The 22,772-nt window shown below is 39.1% G+C and overlaps 1 protein-coding gene across 2 annotated transcripts in view; it reads left to right on the top strand.

Moving 5' to 3' along the window:
- Positions 1-22,772, top strand: part of PACRG (parkin coregulated) — a 584,691-nt gene that overhangs the window by 316,677 nt on the left and 245,242 nt on the right. For both annotated transcript variants that reach the window (XM_050789307.1, XM_050789308.1), the window contains exon 3: positions 10,153-10,324. In XM_050789307.1, coding sequence (XP_050645264.1) covers positions 10,153-10,324 — 172 coding nt within the window. The remainder of the gene's footprint in view (positions 1-10,152; positions 10,325-22,772) is intronic.

Genomic DNA, 22,772 nt, shown 5'->3' on the forward strand with positions numbered 1-22,772 from the left:
TAACCTCTGATACGGTTTGGCTTTGTGCCCCCACTCAAATCTCATCTCGAGTTGTAATCCCCACATGTCCAGGGAGGAACCTGATAGGAGGTCATTGGATTGTGGGAGTGATTCCCCCATGCTGTTCTTCTGATAGTGAGTGAATTCTCCTTGGCCTTCCACCATGATTATAAGTTTCCTGAGGCCTCCCCAGCCATGCAAAAATGTGAGTCAATTAAACCTCTTTCATTTATAAATTACCCAGCCTCAGGTGTTTCTTTATAGTAGCGTGAAAACAGACTAATACAACCTCACTGTGTTTCTGATGTTTCAGTATAGCATTAGTACCTTACACATTTGTTATGGGGATAAATATTTAACAGGCAAGTTCAAGTCAGAATTTTGTTGCTTCTGACCAAAGGTCACTGTAAGATTTAAAGGTCACATAGTAGGTACTATGTGACCTTTAAAAAGTTATAAAATGTGAATTTTAAAGATATAGTTTATGAGTAAAGATGCTTCATGTTTTGGGAGCTAATATCAATGTAGTCATAAATCCAGGTATTAACATATAATTTTAACTGATATGTCTAAAACAGTCCTTGTTCTTTGTCCATCTGCAAGCAATTTTCTTTTAATTCTGGATTTCTTAAACTTTAAAGAAAAATTCCCAGATTAAAAAACTACTATTTTATGGTAAATAAACCAGTTATCCTAAGAATGAAAAATTTACTGAAATACCTTAACCGAAATAAGGTTTATTGTCAAATAACCTTAAAAATGACTATTTGTGAATCCAAATTAACAAAAGGAGCCAGCAATTGACAAGAACTCTTAGGAACAGCAGTCACAGTGTGATAAACAAACACATAACATATAGATAAGGGATTTCCTCATTTATCTCTTCTTCAAATTTTGGCTTTTATCTTAAATTATTGTCAGCATTTTTTAAAAAATAAGAACCTCTTATTGCTATTTATATGGATAGATTTTAATATGTTTGCATTTGATGATATTGTAAAAAACAGAAATGTTGCCAAAGTTTTAAAAGTAAAAGGAATTTTTTAAATGTACAACTATTAGATATCAATTTTAAAACTACAAAAAAACTCAGAAGAGCCAATTAAACCCTAAATGATTTCTAGTGAAATGAGGGAAAACACAAGCATCAGGAAGCCCATCTTGTCTGTTATAATAGTCATAAAATTCCTGAAAGGTAAGTAATCACTGCAATGCTAATAAGAGAAAAATAGTATTTTATTTACAGAATACATAAAGTTGTAGAATACATACATTCATAGAAACTTACATACTCCTTCATGCTACAGAGTCAGTGTTAAACAGCCGACCCTCGGTTCAGCTGCCCTCCCTCTAGCCTAGGCACAGCCACTCAACATCTGGTCATTGTTCCTTAGCAGGGCAGCCCTCTCAAGGAAGTTAACATAGGGCAGATTCAAAAGGTCAGAATTAAAATTCAATACATGCCTACTGAACACCCACCTATTGTGTGCCCAGCACTCTTCTAGGCAATGACAAGCTCCCTAAAAAAAAAGAACTTAAGAAACTGTAATGAATAAATGATGAGGCTACAAAAATCAAACAGGGTGATAGACAATAGTAGGACGGCCTCACAGAACTGAAATTGAGATGAAAGGAGTTGCCAGTGAGAGGTCTGGAGAGGAGAACGGTGTGCAGTGGACTGAATCGTGCCCCACCGCTCCCCTCCAATTCATTATGTTGAAGGGCAAATCCCAATGTGACTGTATTTGGGGATGGGGCCTGTATGGAGGTAATAAAGGTTAAGTGAGATCATAACGGTGGGGCCTTAACCCAATAGGACTATTGTCTTTATAAGAAGAGAAAGACAGACCAGCGAGCTCTCTGCATGCACACAGAGGAAAGGCCCTGTGAGGACATTTTGAGAAGGTGACTGTCTACAAGCTAGGAGGAGATCCCTCCCTCCACAGAACCGGACTATGCTGACACCCTGATCTCCAACTTCCAGCCTCCAGAACTGTGAGAAAATAAATGTCTGTCTTTCAAGCCACCTTGTCCATGGTATTTCGTTATGGCAGCCTGGGCTAAGACAGGTGCATTCGAAGAGCCTCTAAGGAGGAACTGCTGCGGGACTTTTCCTCAGTTCGGCTGAAGACAGGGTTTTTTGTCCCATGGCCACGAAAATTCATGCTCACAGAAAATTTGAATTTGAATGAGTAAGACAGGGTTTTGCTGGGTGAAAAGGGAAGAAAAGGGGGAAACAGGGACTCTCGCTAAGCCAGAGTCCCTGATAGGGCGCTTCCCACCGGCCATTCGCATCCCAGTTTCCACACAGAAAGAGGAGGGGCCAGGCTCCTCCTGCTGCAAATGGTATGAACTTGTGTGGCTCCTCCCAGTGGGCTGGCCAGATGGAGAGGGTGGAGCCTCTCCTAGGACTGCCTCCCACCTGGCTGTCTCAGAAGCAGTATGATCAGGCCAGGCCAGGGATTGGAGGGAGGGAATTAGGGTGACCTCCCAGTGTTGGGGGTACAACTTGACCAGGTCAATTGTGTTGTGCTGAGAACAGAAAGGGGATTCGAGGATTAGACACAAAGAAAGTCACCGGTGACCTTGATAAAAGCAACTTCAGTGAAATGGTGGGGGAGTGGGTTAAAGAGGGAACGGGAATGAGAAAGCAAGAACAGTGATGCTAAAGAATTCTCTTTAAAAACTTTACTATGAAGAATAATGTGGAAATGGAGCGGGGACTGGAGACAGTGTGGAAATGGAGCAGGGACTGGGGACGGCCTGGAAATGGAGAGGGGACTGGGGACGGTGTGGAAATGGAGAAGGGACTGGCAATGGTGTGGAAATGGAGAGGGGACTGGAGACAGTGTGGACATGGAGTGGGGACTGGGGACGGTGTGAACATGGAGAGGGGACTGGGGACACTGTGGAAATGGAGAGGGGACTGGGGACGGTGTGGAAATGGAGTAGGGACTGGGGACGGTGTGAACATGGAGAGGGGACTGGGGACACTGTGGAAATGGAGAGGTGACTGGGGACAGTGTGGAAATGGAGAGGGGACTGGGGGCGGTGTGGAAATGGAGAGGGGACTGGAGACAGTGTGGAAATGGAGTGGGGACTGGGGACAGTGTGGAAATGGAGAGGGGACTGGGGACAGTGTGGAAATGGAGCAGGGACTGGGGACGGCGTGGAAATGGAGAGGGGACTGGGGACGGTGTGGAAATGGAGAAGGGACTGGCGATGGTGTGGAAATGGAGAGGGGACTGGAGACAGTGTGGACATGGAGTGGGGACTGGGGACGATGTGAACATGGAGAGGGGACTGGGGACACTGTGGAAATGGAGAGGGGACTGGGGACGGTGTGGAAATGGAGTAGGGACTGGAGACGGTGTGAACATGGAGAGGGGACTGGGGACACTGTGGAAATGGAGACGTGACTGGGGACAGTGTGGAAATGGAGAGGGGACTGGGGACAATGTGGAAATGGAGAGGGGACTGGGGGCGGTGTGGAAATGGAGAGGGGACTGGAGACAGTGTGGAAATGGAGTGGGGACTGGGGACAGTGTGGAAATGGAGAGGGGACTGGGGACAGTGTGGAAATGGAGCAGTGACTTTTCAGAAAAAGTACTTAAAGAGAAGTCAGATATATTATTAAGACACACACATGCACACATATCCAGGCATGCACACACACATGCACACACATGCACATACACACGCACACATATACATACATGCACACACATGCATTCACATATATACACACGTACACACATACATGCAAACAAGTGCCTGATGATAACTGTAATATATGAGGGATTACCAAAGCCTAGGCCAAATTCATCAACTGAAAACAAAATTATCATAACAAAAAGGAACCCTGGAAGATATGTAAAAGGAATTTACAAACAAAAAATCATCCTGTAGCAAGTAGTACTATATCTACCGTGTTAAAAAAAGTATGTGTCTCAAAATATAATGGCAAATTGTTATTCTATTATTTTGTTGTTGTTTGTTTTTTATTGTTTTATTTTTTCTTTGGCATTTTTATCATTGTAAAATACACATAAAACTTACCATTTTCACCATTTGTAAGTGTCCACTTCAGTGGCATTAAGTACACTCATAATGTGTGACCACGACCACCATCTAGTTCCAGAATGTCTTAATCACCCCACACGGAAACCCCATGCCCAATAAGCAGCTATTTCCCAGTATCCTTTCCCCCAGCTCTTAAGCAGCCACTTTCTGTCTGTTGGATTTGTCTATTCCGAACATTTCATAGAAATGGGATCGTACAGTATGTGGTCTTTTGTGACTGGCCTCCTTCGCTTAGGAAAATGTTTTCAAGATTCATTCATGTTGTGTCATGTATCAGATGCTCCACATCCTACCCATTAGGAAAATGAAAATCTAAACCACAGGAAATACCATTTCACACACATTAGCATGGCCATCATCAAAACTACAGAAAATAACAAGTGTTGGCGAGAATGTGGAGTCATTGGAGCCCTCACACATGGCTGGTGGGAATATAAAATGGTACAGCTATTCTGGAAAGCAGTTTGGCAGTTTCTTCTAAAACTAAACGTGCAACTCCCATACAACACAGCATTTGAACTCCTAGGTATATATTCAAAGGAATTGAAACCAGGTGTTCAAACAAAAACTTGTCCAGTAATATTCATAGCAGCATTATTCACAATAACCAAATGGCAGAAGCAACCCAAATGTCCATCAATGAGTTAATGGAGAAACAAAATATGTTAAGTGCATTGAATAGAACATTATTCAGCCATTGTTTCACTGTGGGCAGGTCTGTGCCAACCTACACCTAAGTTGGAGGAAGCTGAGAGGCTAAAGAAAGAGACATACAAATCTAGTTGCTTACAAAGAAACTTTTAATAGGGACTTAAAACAGAAGCCATGTCTGTGTCCCTGGCAGTGATGAGATGAGATGGTGGATCCTGCACCATTACCGCCCCCTGCCCCCCCCACCCCCGCTCCCTGGGACACAGGACTTATGTGCTCTCGCGGAGGGGTACATACACTTCAGAAAGAATGGCCAGGAATTTGCCCTCATGGTGGGATTTATGGTAAGTAGGTGCTCTTACACAAGGCGGAATAAACTGGAAATCTCAGAGGCATTCCCGGAACTGAGGTTAATCAGAAGCCAACATGGCAGATGAGCACCCAGGATGGAGTTCCTTTGGCTTCTACTCTCCACCCCTCTAACGCGGCTCTTACATCTCTCATGCCGTCCTCTTCCATGATCATCCCTGAGCCTTAGAGAGAGTGCTTGATATTGTCAAGCTTTAGCAGCAGTGCTTTGGCAATGGAAAATAGATCAGGCCTAGTGCAATTCCTAATGAAGGAGGTTCACAGGCTGTTGAAGCACCTCTAGTCTTCAGAATACCATGACTTCGGTTTTCTCAAGAGTAAAACAGCACGAGATACATAACATTAATAATTTGCACTCAAGGATTACAGTCAAAAGAGAATTTGTTTCCCGGAACAACAACAAAAAAGTACCTATTCCATTAAAGAGCCAACTAAAAGTATCATGAAGAAAATTAAAACCCGGTTCCTCCTTAGACTTGCAGACAGAAAATAATTTGGGATTTAGCCCGAATTATAGGTAAATTATAAAAACTCAAAAACAATGGTGAGGGCTAGTATCCAAATTTTTTGGTCTCTAGTTTCCCCATTTCTGCCAAGGATAAATCATAATAGGACCAATTTATTTTCAAAATAAATTTTGGTCTCATTATACTTGGCCTGGTTATTTGCATAAAATATGGCAAGAATAGTGATCAACCTGATCTGATCTGCTTTTTTTTATTTTTATTTTTTCTGTTTTCAGACAGAGTCTCACTCTGTCACCTAGGCAGTAGCACAATCTTGGCTTACTGCAGCCTTGACCTCCTGAGCTCAAACAATCCTTCCATCTCAGCCCCCCAAGTAACTGGGACCACAGGTGTGTGCCACCACTCTGGTTAATTTTTTATTTTTTGTAGAGATCGAGTCTCAATATGTTATTCAGACTGGTAGGCTCTTTTTAAGTTGGCTTTGCTGGAACTTTTATGAGAAATTGTGGATTCTGCTTTTTAAAAGCCTCAAGGCTAGGAGGCAAGCCAAGGATTCACCATCAGACTGTGCTTATAATACCTATACAAATTCCTCTCTTCTTGAGGTCCCAAAATAACTTAAGGTTCCCAGGCCTGTTAGTAAATGACATTCTTTACTTACCACAGGTCAGGAACCTTGTAAGAGAATCATTTAGACAAGGTACTCAGCCAGTCTTTCCTAGAAAGACTATATAAAGTCAACCTCCATTCTTCAGTCTGGTCAATTCTGAAAATATACCATTCCGGTCAATGCCTTGGTAAAATAACCAGTGTCTCCAATTATGCCGTTAGAGAAGAAAACAGATTCCTACTGAACTTATGCATATAACTCTATTGCTATCAGATAAAAATACTCACAAACGATTTCTAAATTTAGGGTAACTCAGGTAGAGAGAAGGGTAAATTTTGCTCACAAAATTGTATTTTACCCAACCTCTAAGCTATAAACAGCTCAAAAGAAAAAGAATTTCCTTGACTCTTCATCAATCAGAGTGGCAGCCTTCCAAGCAGGATTATGTACATTCACCTTGGAACTGCCATCCACAAGTCCTGCAGCTCTTAGTCCGTTAGGTGAGAGCTGCCTGTTGGGCACCATAGAATCCAGCAGCTCCTCACGCAGTTCCAGAGGCAGTTGAACAAAAGCCATATCTGTGTCTCTGGTGGCAGTGAGACGAGGTGGTGGATCCCTACCTGTTGTTCTAATTTAAGGCAACATATTTGCAATGACAGATATTTCCAAATAATGTGCAAACAGGTCATAAAAAGAACTAATGAAGACTGGCTGTGGTGGCTCATGCCTGTAATCCCATCACTTTGGAAGGCCGAGGTGGGTGGATCACCTAAGGCCAGGTGATCTCTAATAATAATAAAAAAAAAATCTCTGCTTAAAAAAATATGAAATTAACTGGGTGTGGTGGTGTATCTGTAATCTCAGCTGCCCAGGAGGCTGAGGCAGGAGAATCGCTTGAACCCGGAAGGCGGAGGTTGCAGTGAGCCGAGATTGCACCATTGTACCCCAGCCTGGGCAGCAAGAGCAAAACTCCATCTCAAAAAAAAAAAAAAAAAAAAAAAAAAAAAAAAGTTAAAAAAAAGAACTAATGAGAAGATAATTTTTTGTAGGAAAGAACTGCTGTGGTCAGTGATATTGGAGGATATGAAGATGCAGAGATAATTTTGTTCTTTCTCAATCTCTCTCACTCACTCAATCTTTCATTTGACTTTTGTCTTTCAATTGCTCCTTCTTTTTTCTCTTTTCTCATAACTTTTGTTTTTCAAAATTTTGAGAATAAGAATTATGCAGGTACTCAGTATTTGTTGTTTGAAAGCACATTATAAAAAAGAAAAGTGGGAAAAACAAATCTGTAAGTTACTTCAGAGAGACACTTAAAATCTAATGTCAGAGGAAAGAAGAAAGCAAAAGGATAGAAAAGATGTGATGAATTAACCAGTTATAGCAATAATAATATTATATTAGACTCAGACAAACTGCATCAATAATGATAAAGAGGATAAGGACATAAGGGTAGATTGAACAATTCACCAGGAGGTTATAATAATGCTGAACCTCAATGTGCCAAACAACGAAGCCTGACAGGCAGTGCCATGTCGTAAAGCCAGACTGCTTGGGCTTGAAACCGAACTCCAGCACTGACTAGCTGCAGACCTTAGGCAAGTTATTAAATCTCTGCTTCAGTTTGCTCATATTGAAAATTAGGATATTAATAATGCCTACGTCTTCCAGTTGCTTGAGGATCAAATGAACTAGCACAGTGTTCACAACAGTGTCTGGCATCACAAACATTGGTGTTATTATTGTTGCTGTTGTTGATATTAGTATTGTTGCCCCAAAACATATAAAGAAAAAATAGAATTCCAAGGAAAAAACAGACATGTCAACAGTCTTAGTAGAAGACTTTTAACTTTATTTATCTCTCACTAAGATAAATATAAGTTTGGAAATGTTTAAGATAGCTGCAACAAAATGTTTGAACAGGATATTTTAGCTTTAAAGTCATCACAAAAAAGTAAATAGAACATAGTGTACATAACAAAACTGCAAAATACAAAGAAAAAAGTAAATAAAAAACAACAACTGGAGACAAAAAAATAAGATGACAGAAGTTAAATGAGGCCATAAATGTAAATGACTTAATGTATTAAAATACAACCATCTTAAGCCATAGTAAAATACAAAATTTAATTTTGTACTTACAAGAAACACTTGTAAAAGTGTGACAATAAGCTAAAAGAATTAGCAAAACATACCAAAATGTTTTAAAAATATAGTATAGATGACATTTTTATTGTGAAATTAGTATACAAGGTAAAATTATCCATGACAACGTTGGGCCTTTAGGACCTAAGAAAAAAATTATTATTTCAAATTGTACAAAATAATGTTTTAAAACATTTCCAAATGCACATAAATCTCTGAGAAAAATATATATTCCATAAATGTATGCTGAATAAAGTAAATTTTATAAATATAAAAGGAAAATAAAGTAAAACTGATGTCTGTATAAACCTACATTAGGGATTTGTTTTCTATGCTCCAGTTCCAACAGAGGATCTGGACGTCACCTCTTACCTGCTTACTTCCTTGCCCTTCCTGCTTGGGGACCTGTAGGAAATTTGATTCACCCCGACCCACAGTAAACACTCAGGAACATGACGGGTTCGTTACCAGTTACCCACATCCAGGGGTAGGCAGGCATGTGGCGTGAAACTCTAGAATGCTGAGAGAGAGCTGGAAGGTACAAAAATCTCCCACTAAGTGGTATTCCAATTTTTGGTTACAAAATCGGAATATCTCTTTTTATCCCATAAATATGTATTAATATATATATAATGTATGGAATATATAAAGGGAATAAATATATGTATAATTTGTCTCTACATAGGGAATATATATACATGTAATTTATCAATGAAAAAAATTGTTAATCTCCTACTAATGTAAAAGGGAGTTTCTCAAAGGTCTCGATGGTCTCCTCACTTGATTCGAAGGTGGTAACTAGAAGCTGGGTGCATTCATAAGGATTTAAAAACCAAGGAAATTACCACCTCTTGCTGGGAAGGCCCCATCCCTTGCTCTGTGTACATGTGTTACACCTGCAGTCTGAGTCTGTGGGCTCCTTTCCATGTACACTCTCACCTTCAGCTCTGACGCCTTGCTGGCAGTAGCTCAGGCCACAAGTACCCTAGACAGTGGAGGACTCGAGCAAGACTGAATCTTCTGCAGGTAGATGATTCCCGACTCACGATCTCTTTTCTCAACCCCAGAATTTTAGTTCCCAGTCCCTGGTGCTGCTGGATGCTATTGCCAAGGTCCGGACAGGGGAACATGGAGGGACTCTGAGGGTGATGGATGGAGATGTGGGAAAGAGATTTGTCTCTGCTCCCAGAAGAAGCAGGCGAAGGGAGGTTGGGACATTTTAACTTTGAGGTGACAGTGGTCCCAAGTTCAGCCCACTCTTTGTCCTCTCCATTTCTTCCTGATGGCCTGAATGTTCTACTTGTCATCCAGGCTCCAGTGAACAAGCCAGGAATCAGGTTTGACCTCCTACTCTCCTGTTTGCCCCAAAGAAGGCATGCCTCCCAGGAACGTATCAATGTGCACTTCTGTGGCTTTCTTTTTATAACCTTGGGCACCAATCTTTTCAGCTGTTTTTCTTTCATTTTATTTTTACGTGGATCTTTTCAGCAAACATTCCAGAGGCTTCTTGAATCCTGTTCAATATACTTGAGCCAAATGGTAACAAATTAACAAAAAGGCAGCAAATTGTTAATATGCTCTCAACGTGTATTATATGTGGATGGGAGATTTGACTGTTAAGATCTAAAGTTCCATGACTTTAACCTCATTGCTAATTGATTCAGGACACCAAGACATACTTCAGGTCGTTGGGTGGATGGGTTAAGAAAGTCTTCCTGAAGTTCTAAGAGCGTGCCCCTCAGGAGTGGGTGACAGCTACACAGCTCGTCTGCCTTGCTCTGCCCGAATGCTGTTTTCACATGGCGTTTCTTCTCTCTCTGCTTTCAGGTAGAAATTGAGAAGCTGGATTACCATCATTATCTGCCTCTGTTTTTTGATGGGCTTTGTGAAATGACATTTCCCTATGAGTTTTTTGCTCGGCAAGGAATCCACGACATGCTGGAACACGGTGGGAACAAGATCCTACCTGTCCTTCCACAGCTCATTATCCCGATAAAAAGTAAGTGAACAGGTGAAAAAGCATCACTCAGTTTATACGATGTTGCTTTTTGACAACTTGCTAATTAAGCAATAAAACACAACAGACTGAGGTGGTCCCCAGGTTTTGCAGGAATTTTCATAAATTGACTTAGGAGGCCAGACAACCCAAATCTCCAAAAATATATCCCATCATCAGTATTTCACTATGGCTTAGCCACATAAAAAAACAAATTCCATGGGGCTTGTGCTAATTTACAATGTCTCATGGTAATGACATAAGCATTAACTTATGCATCCAGAGGTCTTTACCTGCTGCTGCTAACTTCCAAGTCTTTTTTTTCTAAGTGGCATCTCTAATTTTTAAATTATAAACACAGTTATGTTGAGTACATTTGAGGTAGTCGGATTCATAATTTTAAGGAAGGGAAGCCCAGCTGCGTAGGTGAAAAGAAGTATGTTTTTAAATACCTGAAACTTTTAATCTACAATAGGTAAGGTGGTGACTCTGTGGTAGCCCTGTGATTGGCTTTGTCTGTCTGTGAAATGAGATTGTCCTTCCTTTCTGCATGCACCTTACTCACATAGTTGCATGGCCCCTTGGACTAGTTGTCTAAAGCACCTGAGGTTGTCCCAGGAGACAGCCTTCCAGGGCTCCAGAACACTCTTGTGTCCATTCTTACCTTGCTGCCAATAGAGCTACCGTGGTGGACAAGCTCAGGAAGAGGATGGCCTCTCCTCAAGTCAAGGTGGCAGGCCTGACCCCTCTAACACTCACCAGCACACCCCCTCCCCAACCCCAGAATTGCCCACCTGTCCCGCATTGCTACTGCTGCTATTGCTACCACTAATTAAAAGCAGACAATAAGTGCCTCCTCTGAACACTCATTCTGCAGGTGAGGGAGACCCTACCTTTTTCTCAGTCAGAGCTGCTCCAGGCACTTTTACCCCCTGGATCCAGGCCCAACTGCCCATGGCTTTGAGAGATGAGGGGCCCCTGCTCCCCCCACCCCAAGTTCCACCTCATCTTCCACTCCAGGATGGACAGCTTCCCAAAATGATTGACAGGACGCTTAGCTAGTCTTCTAGGTTGGGGAACCCCACCCCCACCGGCTCAGGTGAGCTCTTCCCACGTGGTTTCATCAGAACAAGAACAAATTAGCTCAACGTAGGGTCATCTCCCAGAGTCTGGATTATTTAATCTTATCCATGGTCACCTGCCATTCATTCGAATGTATCGTGATCAAAATGCTAGCTTTCCACAGTTCTGCTCTTACTGCTTGCATCAATCAACTCTGAAATTCTCCCTCAGATCTTTGAGGTCTCCGTAGAGATCTGTGACTGACCACACCACATTTCCACCAAGACAGACAGAGTGAAACCAAACCAAAGGACGGTGCTACCTGATGTGAAAGTAACACGGAGAGAAAAGAGACCCTGAAAAGGAACTTATTAAATATCAGCTTGCTTCCCTCATCCACAGCTTCAGGAAGGGAGGCTCTTTAAAGGCTGTCAGGGAGGGTGTAGTGTCCTGAGCCACATTAAAACCTTTTCCAAAAGTAGTTTCTTCTCTCAGATGGGTCACATTTTTGAGTACATTAAATTCCACTTGAACTGCTACATTTCTAAAGGATGGTATGTAGTTTTCTCTGATAAACAAGAAAGGCCCAGAATATTCTCCACAGGAACTGTGTGTTCTTTTCCTCTGGCAGAATAGCAGCAATATTCAGACATATCTTCTTTTTTTTTTTCTTTATTTAATCAATGCTTCATGTTGGGATCACTGCCTTCTCGGGGTCTCTCCCTCAGAGCCCACTGGAAGACACTGACAGGCAGAAAAGGAATTGCTGAGTAATATTTTCATTATGCTGTCTGCAATTAAAGCATACCACACTGGAGTTTTGCAGGCCAAGGTGAAGTGATTTTCAACTCTCTTTGATCTGTATTTTGAAGATACATAAATGAGTTAAGAGAGGAGTGAGGTGACTAAATTTACAGTACACACATGTTAGAGGTCATCTGCTGATAAGTGAAAACGTTATCAAGAGCTCAGTAAACACGATTTGTCAGGGAAAATTAACTAGATATGAATTTGATGATTTAGGGTTCCGGAAGCGATGACAGTTTTATCTTGGTTGATGCCACTGTGTGGCTTTCAGCACTTCTGCTACTCGATACCGATCCTGAGTCTAACTGCTCCTTCCTTCTCAATCTGTTTATGTCACTAAAAGCCAGACTTTTCTCAGGAAGAAACGTTGATTTCTTATGTAAGATCATGCACAGTTCCAGCACAGTGTGAAAAATAATATGTGCATAAAGAAAATCTTTCAGGGGGAATTCCAGAAGCAGGCTAGTTGATCTAGAAATGGGCTGATGTACATAACTGACATAACAGAAAACATCTCTGTGTATTTTATCTTCACACCATACCCAGTATAATTTTGACTCTATCCAGGGGCAAAAATTAACCTCACCATTACCAGCAAGCAGAGTAGAAGGTTTTTTTTTTTTTTGTTTTTGTTTTTTAATTCTAACTAATATCTATGAAAACAAAGCAAATGTATAAACTCACTGTGAAGCAGTGAGCTAGGATTCGCTGCCCTTGTATTTCTGGAACCTGGGTTGATTTCAACAAATTAGAAGGCTGATAATACTGAAATGAGAAACTGACACATATAGTGGCTCTGGGCTTTCTAATATGATAACAAACAAGAATTCACCATTTTTTTCTCCTACTGCTGCTTGGTTCAAACCCCCAAGTTCTGGAATAACCCACACGGTGGGTCTCGGATACCTGTTTCACTGATGTTGTTTTCTGGTACAACTACTGCTGCTCCCTTGTCCCTCCCACCTTTCTGATTTCCATCTTGAGTTAGTTGGGGTCAGAAACTCCAAAATCATACTGACATAAAGTACTCAGGGTTGATGATGGAGCATTGATTGCTGGGAGCAGCAGCAAAACCTCGTAGGGGAGGATGAGAAAACAGCAGCCCTCTTACTTGTCTGGATCGGGGATTGCAGATTCACATTTACCCCATCCAGTAAGGAAAAGATAAATCCTTCTCAATCTGTCAGAGCAATACCAGGAGGCAGTGTCTGGAATCTCCACATATGAAATTCAGAAGGGAATTCTTCCAAAATAGCGGTCAAGAGGGCAGAGAGGGGCCAAGAGCAACCGGCAAACTCTGTCTGAGAATCTCTCTCCTCAATAAAAGCGAGAACATTATCAACACTGCAGCCCCAGGGGGCCATGGGAAAAATCTCTACACACAGGGAAGCAAGTATCGTGCACAATCAGAGGAAAAGAATACCTCAACAGCATTTGGCATAAGAACCAGAAGAAACTTGTAGAAACTTGTTCGACATCCTCAGGATTCAGGAAGACGTGGCCTCCGAGAAACAGAAGCAGAAATCCAGAAGAGGAGATTAGACTCAAATAAATAGAAGTCCATTTTGAACAGGACAAGGCAAACTGAAAATGCTGTAGTCGAACTAAAATCTCCATAGAAGTATAGAGAATAATCAACTGCACAAGATCAATTATAAATGCAACCTCAAGGAGCTCTCTCAGAAAAGACAAGTGTATAAAAATAAGGCCAGAAAAGATATTAAATTGGAGGACATAGGACGCAAAAGAGTTAAAAGTTATGTGTTCCCAAGAGGAACTATCAGAGCAACAGCAACAGCAACCATAATGGCAGAGGTGATTCAAAGGATGTTCTGGGAGGGAAAATTATCTCTCATTATGCGGGTAGAAAATACTCGCGGCAATCTAAAGAGCATCAATGAAAACAGACTCAGGTGGACGCACAATTTGCCAAAAAGTTTGAATTATAACATAAAGAAAAATCCTTCAAATGTCTGGAAAGGGGAAAAAGCTGTACACCAAGAAATAATACTAACTGAGGCTAAGATTTTTTGCAAGAGTAAATTCCAGACAACAGAGCACTTTTTAGAGAATTGGGAGAGAAACATCTTGGGCATGATTTTACCCCAGTCATGTGAATAAAAACACTATGGATGCAGTGACTGCAGTACCCCTCTGTCCTTCATCCAGAAGGTGACTGGGGATGTGCTCCAGCTCACAGCAAGTAAAGTACAGTGAGAGTCCCCAAGTGACGACAGTGTAGTGTGAAAAGCAGTCAGCTCTAAACTTAGAGTTATGTCTAAATAGTGGATGGAAAAGAGTTTCAAAGCCACATGAAGTGTTGAATCACAATTTTGCAGTAATGACTCTTTAAAATTCTAGGAAAACTGGAGTCTAAACCTTCAAAGTCAATGCAGAAGATAGAGGTAGTTAAACAGAGTCTGTCTATCAAAAGGACAAAAGCTGAGTAGACAGCAAGGAAAGGCTAAGAACCAAAAGCACAAAATAGGATGAAGAATGTAACATCCAATAATAGATTAGCTATGAAAATTATCTTTAAAACTGAAAAAACAAAATGTGTACGTAAACGCTCTAAAACACAAAATAATACTTAAATATGTTCAAAGATATATTGGAATAAATAAAAAAGAGAGCAGTAGTGATTTTAATTTTAGAAAAGTAAAATTCAATGTAAAGAGTTTTCAAGTGTATAAAGAGGATCAATTTGTAATGATTAAAATATTCACAATAAAAATTTAATAGTCATGGCCCTCTGTGTACTGCAAACTATGACATCACATTTGAGAAAGAATCAGCTGCTGCTACTCAACGTTTTCACCCCTGGAAGGAAGGTAGACTTCTTGACTGAGAGCTAAAAAGGCCTGTCCTTCCTCCACTGCCTGACCTTTGACTTTAAGATCTAGTGTCTTTACCAACCCCAAGTGAACAGCCTGCCATCTAAAGCACTGCTTCCAAGCCTTCAGTGTGCATCTGCGGACCTTGTAAAATGTAGGCTCCAGATCAGTAGATGCGAACGGACCTGAGATGCTGCATTTCTAACGAGCCCATGGTCGATGCTGATGCACCGGGCTGAGGCAAGGCCTGCCAGGGCACAGGGGATGCTTGGATGCCCCAGGCCCTACCAAAGAGTCCTGGACACGAGAGCCAGGTGTGGGACATGGGTGGGAGGGGAAGAGATGAATGATAATTTTCTCCCTTGTATGTGGGATCAGGAGATGCTGCATTGTTCATAATGTGCATGATTAGAGAAACACAACTTCAAGATTTTAGGCCTTAAGTGTAACCGTTAATGGATTAAAATAGATGGTATGTCATACGAGGTATAAGTGAAAGAAAAAACACTTTCAGTAAGGCAATCTTTTTTTAAAGACAGCCAAGGTAACTTTAAAAATAATAAAAATACAACAAGAGGACAAAAGGAAAACCAAATAATCTGTTGTTTCCACAAAGGATTGGGAGAAATAATTCACTAGTCACAGGGAAAAGTCTTGATTTGGAAACTCCTTTGAAAGACTGGTTTTAGCAGGGACTGCCAGTCACCTCACATTGATTAGAATTTAACTCCCCTCCACAAACATACCTTCTTCCCCCCTAATTTATGATCACATAAATACTGTTCACTGCAAGTCCCACATCTGCTATGATTACTTTTCTTATACAACTTGTTTTTCTCAGCATTGATAATTGCCTCTCATTTTGCATGCTTGATTTTTATATACTTCCTAATTTTCTTCAAGTATTACAAAGTCTATCAAAAGAATATTATTTTCCAAATGTGCAGAACATTAAATAACCCAGATTTATCTGATTTCATCGGAAATTAATTTTATTTCCCTTTCTGGAGACATTCACTCCTCCACCCTCCATCCATCCATCTGCTTCAGTCTGGACCACATGTTATCTTGGCCTGACACTTCCTGTTACTCCTCTTTTAAGTTCAACCTCTTTCCTTAGCTCTTTGTCTTGTTTTCCTCATCATTGTTACAGTGCACATCTTCTAGTAATTTCCTGGAAGCATATGAAAGGTATATTTTTTAGTTCTTGCATATCTGAAAATTCTATCATCAAACTTGATTATGAGTTTGCTTTGTTGAAAACACTTTTCATTCATAACAGGGAGGTCATGTCTCCATCGCCTCCAGAGTCTTGTGTTGCTTTGAAAATCTTGATGCATCTGAATTTTTAGTCATTTGCCTGTGATCTATTGGTCTCCAATCTCTGAACATTTTTGAATCTTTATCTCTGGTGATATGAAATTTTATTTGGATATACTTTGTGGTTTTTTTAATCAATTTTCCTAGGAAATTTCAATTTAGAGACCTATGTCTTTCTGCACTAAAAACTTTTTATGTGTTACTTCTTTAACAGTATCTTCTCTCTGACTTCTCTTGGTTTTCTGATGTAATTCCAGCCAGTCATCTATAATGCCTCCCAGTGGATTCTCTTAGTTCTTTGTCTTTCTGTTCGTATTTTCCTACTCTGTCTCTTAGTTCTATTTCCTGGGAAATGTCCTTGACTCTATCTTCCAAAATTGTGAATATTTCACTTTAGTTATTTTAACTTTCCTTTCCTCTGATAGTTCCTTTTTTATACTATTTGATTCTTTTATGTTTATTCTCTTATCTGTCTGTGAATATTTATTATAGATTTGTAGGGCTTTTCTTTGTTTGGGGTGGGGGGTATCTAGCAGTCTCTTTTTGGCTTCCTGACTTACTATTTTTTTGACTTATTCAGTAAAAGTAAATTTTCCCTTTGCTAGCATTTCAGACTTTCTTTTTCCTGCTTATAGATCAACAGGTAATATACTGGCTAAGAGCATAGCCTGGAATCAGACTCACTAATTGACCAACAAGGCAGTACCTCTATGAGTCTGCAAGAATCTCAGCATTACTGGGCTTGCAGTGCCCCCAATGCAGATACAGCTTAGACAACAATACCCAAGTCTTTTCAAATATCTGAAAAGCCTTCCAAAGCAGGATAGGTACAAATAAGCCCAGACTGTGAAGACCACAATACCTAACTTTTCAATGCCCACACATCAAGGATCAAGACCATCCAGGAAAACATGACCTCACAAAAAAAAACAAAAAACAAAAAACAAAAACCCTAGGTTAGATACCAGGTAACAATCCTGCAGAAATAGAGATATCTGATTTTTCAGACAAGGAATTCAAAATAGCTGTGTTGAGGAAATTCAAAGATATTCAAGATGACACGGAGAAGAAATTTAGGATTCTATTAGATAAATTTAACAAAGAGATCAAAATAAAAAGAACCAAGCAGAAATTTTGGAGTTGAAAAATGCAATGACATACTGAAGAATGCATCAGAATCTTTTAATATCAGAATTGATCATGTTGAAGAAAGAATTTGTGAACTTGAAGACAAGATACTGGAAAATACATAGTCAGAAGAGACAAAAGAAAAGAGAATGTAAAATAATGAAGCACACTTACAGGATCTGGAAAATAGCCCCAAAGGAGAAAATCTAAGAGTTATTGGCCTTAAAAAGAAGGTAGAGAAAGAGATGGGGTAGAAAGTTTATGCAAAGGGATAATAACGGAGAACTCCCCAAATCTAGAGAAAGATATTAATATCCAAGTACAAGAAGGTTATAAAACACCAATCAGATTTAAGCCAAAGAAGACTACCTCAAGACATTTAATAATTAAACTCCCAAAGGTTAAGGATAAAGAAAGGATCCTAAAAGCAGCAAGAGAAAATAAACAAATAACATTCAATGGAGCCCTAATACATCTGGCGGTAGATTATTCAGTAAAAATCTTACAAGCCATGACATACTTACAGTGTTGAAGGAAAAAACTTTTAACCTGGAATATATTTAGCAAAATTATCCTTCAAACATGAGTGAGAAATAAAGACTTTCCCTGAAAAACAGAAGCTGAGGGATTTCATCAACACCAGACCTGTACTACAAGAAATGATAGAGGGAGTACTTCACCAAAAAAATTAGCCAGGCGTGGTCATGGGTGCCTGTTGTCCCAGCTACTTGGGAGGCTGAGGCAGGAAAATGGCATGAACTCAGGAGGTAGAGCTTGCAGTGAGCCGAAATCATGCCACTGCATTCTAGCCTGGGCAACAGAGCGAAGACTCCATCTCAGGGAAAAAAAAAAAAGACACAGAGTGGCTGGATGGATTAAAAAACAAACAAACAAACAAAAAACCCCACAAGACCCAATGATCTGTTGCCTACAGAAAACACACTTCACCTATGAAGACACACGTAGACTGAAAATAAAGAAACAGAAAAAGGTATTCCATGCCAATGGAAACCATAAAAGAGCAGAAGGTGCTATACCTATATCGGACAAAATAGATTTCAAGTTATAAACTGTGAGAAGAGACAAAGAAGGTAACTATATAATGATAAAGGGGTCAATTCAGCAAGAGGATATAACAATTGTAAATATTTAAACATCCAACACTGGAGCACCCAGATATGTAAAGCAAATATTATTAGAGCTAAAGAGAGAGACAGACTACAGTACAATATGGACACTTCAACACCCCACTTTCTGCATTGGACAGATCTTCCAGACAGAAAATCAACAAAGAAACATTGACTTAATCTGCACTATAGACCAACTGAATCTAGTAGATATTTATGGAGCATTTCATCCAATGGCTTCAGAGTATACATTCTTTTCCTCAGCATATGAATCATTCTCAAGGATAGACCATATGTTAGGTCACAAAACAACTCTTAAAACATTCAAAAAAATTCAAATAATATCAAGCATCTTCTTGAACTACAATGGACTAAAACTAGAAATCAATAAGAGGAACTTTGGAAATTATACAAATGCATGGAAATTAAACAATATGCTCCTGAATGACCTATGGATCACTAAAGAAATTAAGAAGGAAATTGAACATTTTCTTGAAACAAATGATAATGGATACACAACATACCAGAACCTATGAGATACAGCAAAAACATGACTAAGAGGGAAATGTATAGCTGTAAGTGGCTACATCAAAGAAGAAAAGCTTCAATTAAATAACCTGACAATGCATCTTAAAGAACTAGAAAAGTAAGAGTAAACCAAACCCAAAATTAATAGGAGAAAAGAAATAATAAAGACCAGATCTAAGTTAGAAAAAAAGAAAGACCCAAATAAATAAAATCAGAGATAAAAAAGGAAACATTACAACTGATACCTCTGAAATTCAAAAGGATCATTAGTGGGTACTATAAGCAACTATATGCCAATAAATTGGAAAACCTAGAAGAAATTGATAAATTCGTAAACACATAAAAACCTACCTAGGTTGAGCCATAAAGAAATCCAAAACCCAAATAGACCAATAACAAGTAACACAGACAAAGCATAATAAAAAGTCTCCCAGCAAAGAAAATCCCAGGATTCAATGGCTTCACTCTTGAATTCTACTAGACATTTAAAGAAGAACTAATACCAATCCTATTCAAACTATTCCCAAAAAGATAGAGGAGAAGAGAATATTTCCAAGCTCATTCTACAAGGCCAGTATTATCCTGATACCAAAACCAGACAAAGACACACTAAAAAAAAAAAAGAAAGAAAGAAAACCCAGGCTAATATCACTAACAAATATTGATGGAAAATCCTCAACAAAATACTAGCTAACTGAATTCAACAACACATTAAAAAGATCATTCCAAATGACCAAGTGAGATTTATCCCAGGGATGCAAGGATGTTACAATATATGCAAAGCAATCAATGTTATACAACATGTCAACATCATCAACATATGAATGAAGGACAAAAAGCATATGATCCTTTCAATTTGTGAAAAAGAAAAACAAATGTTTAACATCCCTCATGATGCAAACCCCTCAGAAAACTGGCTATCAAAGGAATATACCTCAACATAATAAAAGCCATGTATGACAGACTCACAGCTAGTATCACACTGAACAGAGAAAAACTGAAAGCCTTTCCTCCTAAGATCAGAAACAAGACAGAGTACCCACTTTCACCACTGTTATTTAATGTAGTACTGGAAGTCTTAACTAGGGCAATCAGACAAGAGAAAGAGATAAAGGGGATCCAAATGGGAAAAGAAGAAGTCAAATTATCCTTGTTTGCAGATGATATCATCTTATATTTTGAAAAACCTAGACTCCACCAAAAAACTACTAGACCTAATAAACAAATTCAGCAAAGTAGCAGGATACGAAATCAACAAACAAAAATCATTAGCATTTCTATATGCCAACAGTGAACAAACTGAAAAATTTTACAAAGAAGTCCCATTTACAATAGCCACAGATAAAACTAAGTACCTAAGAATTAACTTAACCAAAGAAGTGAAAGATCTCTACAATGAAAACTAAAAACATTGATGGAAGAAATTGAAGAGGACACCAAAAAATGGAAAGATATTTTATGTTCATGAATTGGAAAAATCGATGTTGTTAAAATGTCCATACTAGCCAAAGCAATCTACAGATTCAATGCAATCTCTATAAAAATGCCGATGACATTCTTCATGGAAATAGAAAAAAATTTTAAATTTTATATGGAACCACAAAAGACGCAGAACTGCCAAAGCTATCCTAAGCAAAAAGAATAAAGCGGGAGGAATCACATTATCTGACTTCAAATTGTACTACAGTAACCATACAGCATGCTGTATGGCATAAAAAACAGAAGCACAGACCAGTGGAATAGAATAGAGAAGAGAGAAGCCAGAAATAAGTCCATACATCTACAGTGAACTTATTTTTTACAAAGGTGCCAAGAACATACACTAGGAGAAGAAAATCTCTTCAATAAATGATGCTGGAAAACCTGAATATCCATATACACAAGAGTGAAACTAGACCCCCATTTCTCACCATATACAAAAATCAAATCAAAATAGATTAAAAACTTAAATCTAAGACCTCAAACTATGAAACTACTACAAGAAAACATTGGGGAAAATCTCCAGAACATTGGTCTGGGCAAAAATTTCTTGAACAATACCCTACAAGCACAGGCAACCAAAGCAAAAATGGACAAATGGGATCGCATCAAGTGATAAACCTTTTGCATAGCAAAGGAAACAATCAACAAAGTGAAGAGACATCCCACAGAATGGGAGAAAATAATTGCACACTATCCATCTGACAAGGGATTAACAGCTAGAATATATAAGGAGCTCAAACAACTGTATACGAAAAAAATCTAATAATCCAATTTTAAAATAAGCAAAAGATCTGACTAGTCATTTCTCAAGAGAAGACATACAAATGGCGAATAGGCATATGAAAAGGTGCTCGACATAACTGATCATTAGATAAATGCAAATCAAAACTACAATGAGATATCTTATCGCAGTTGAAATGGCTTTTATCCAAAACAGGGGCAATAAAAATGTTGGTGAGGTAAAGGCAACCCTCATATGCTGTTGGTGAGAATGTATGTTAGTACAACCACTATGGAAGACAATTTGGAGGTTCCTCAAAAAACTAGAAGAGAGCTACCATGCAATCCAGCAAGCCTGCTCCTAGGTATATACTCAAAAGAAAGGAAATCAGTATATCAAAGAAATATCTGCACTCCCATGTTTATTGCAGCACTATTCACAATAACGAGGACTTGGAAGCAACCTATGTGTCCATCAACAGATGAATGGGTAAGAAAAATATGGTGCATATACACAATGGAGTGCTACTTAGTCATAAAAAAGAATGAGATCCTGTCATTTGCAACAACATAGATGGAACTGGAGGTCATTATGTAAAGTTAAATAAGCCAGGTGCAAAAAGACAAACTTCACATGTTCTTACTTATTTTGGGGTGCTTAAAATTAAAACAATTTAACTCATGGAGATAGAGAGTAAAAGGATGGTTACCAGATGCGAGGGGAGTAAGTGGGGATGGTTAGAAGGTACAAAGAATGGTTAGAAATAGTACGGCCTAGTATTTGCTAGCAAAACAGGGTGACTATAGTTGAAAATGATTTAATCATTCATTTCTAAATAACTAAAAGAGCATAACTGGATTATTAGTAACGCAAAGAATAAATGCTAGAAGTGATGAATACCTCATTTACCCTGATGTGATTATTACACATTGCAGGTCTGTAGCAAAGTACATATTGTAACCCATAAATATATGCACCTACTATGTACCTACAAAAAATAAAATCAAAAATAAATTAAAATACATACAGAAAACAACCATACGATTAAAGGAACCAAAAACCAAATGTTGGTTGGTTCCTTGAAATTACTAATAACATTGATAAATATTTGGCAAACTTAGAATAAAAAAATGAATTAGCCAGATGTGGTGATGCTGCCTGTAGTCCCAGCTACTACAGTGGGAGGCTGAAGTGGGAGGATCGCATGAGCCCAGGAGTTCAATGTTACAGTGAGCTATGATTGGGCACTGCACTCCAACCTGGGTCACAGAGTGAGACCCTGTCTCAAAAAGTATATATATAAATAAATTTAAAATGAGAGAAGACAGAAATAACCAATATCAGAAATAAAAAAAGGAAATGTCACACAAATCCTACAGACATTGAAAACATCATGATAGGATATTAAGAACAACTCATCCCTAAAACTTTGAATTTTTCAT

This window comes from Macaca thibetana, chromosome 4 (genome assembly GCF_024542745.1).
Source record: "Macaca thibetana thibetana isolate TM-01 chromosome 4, ASM2454274v1, whole genome shotgun sequence".
Taxonomy (NCBI): Eukaryota; Metazoa; Chordata; class Mammalia; order Primates; family Cercopithecidae; genus Macaca; species Macaca thibetana.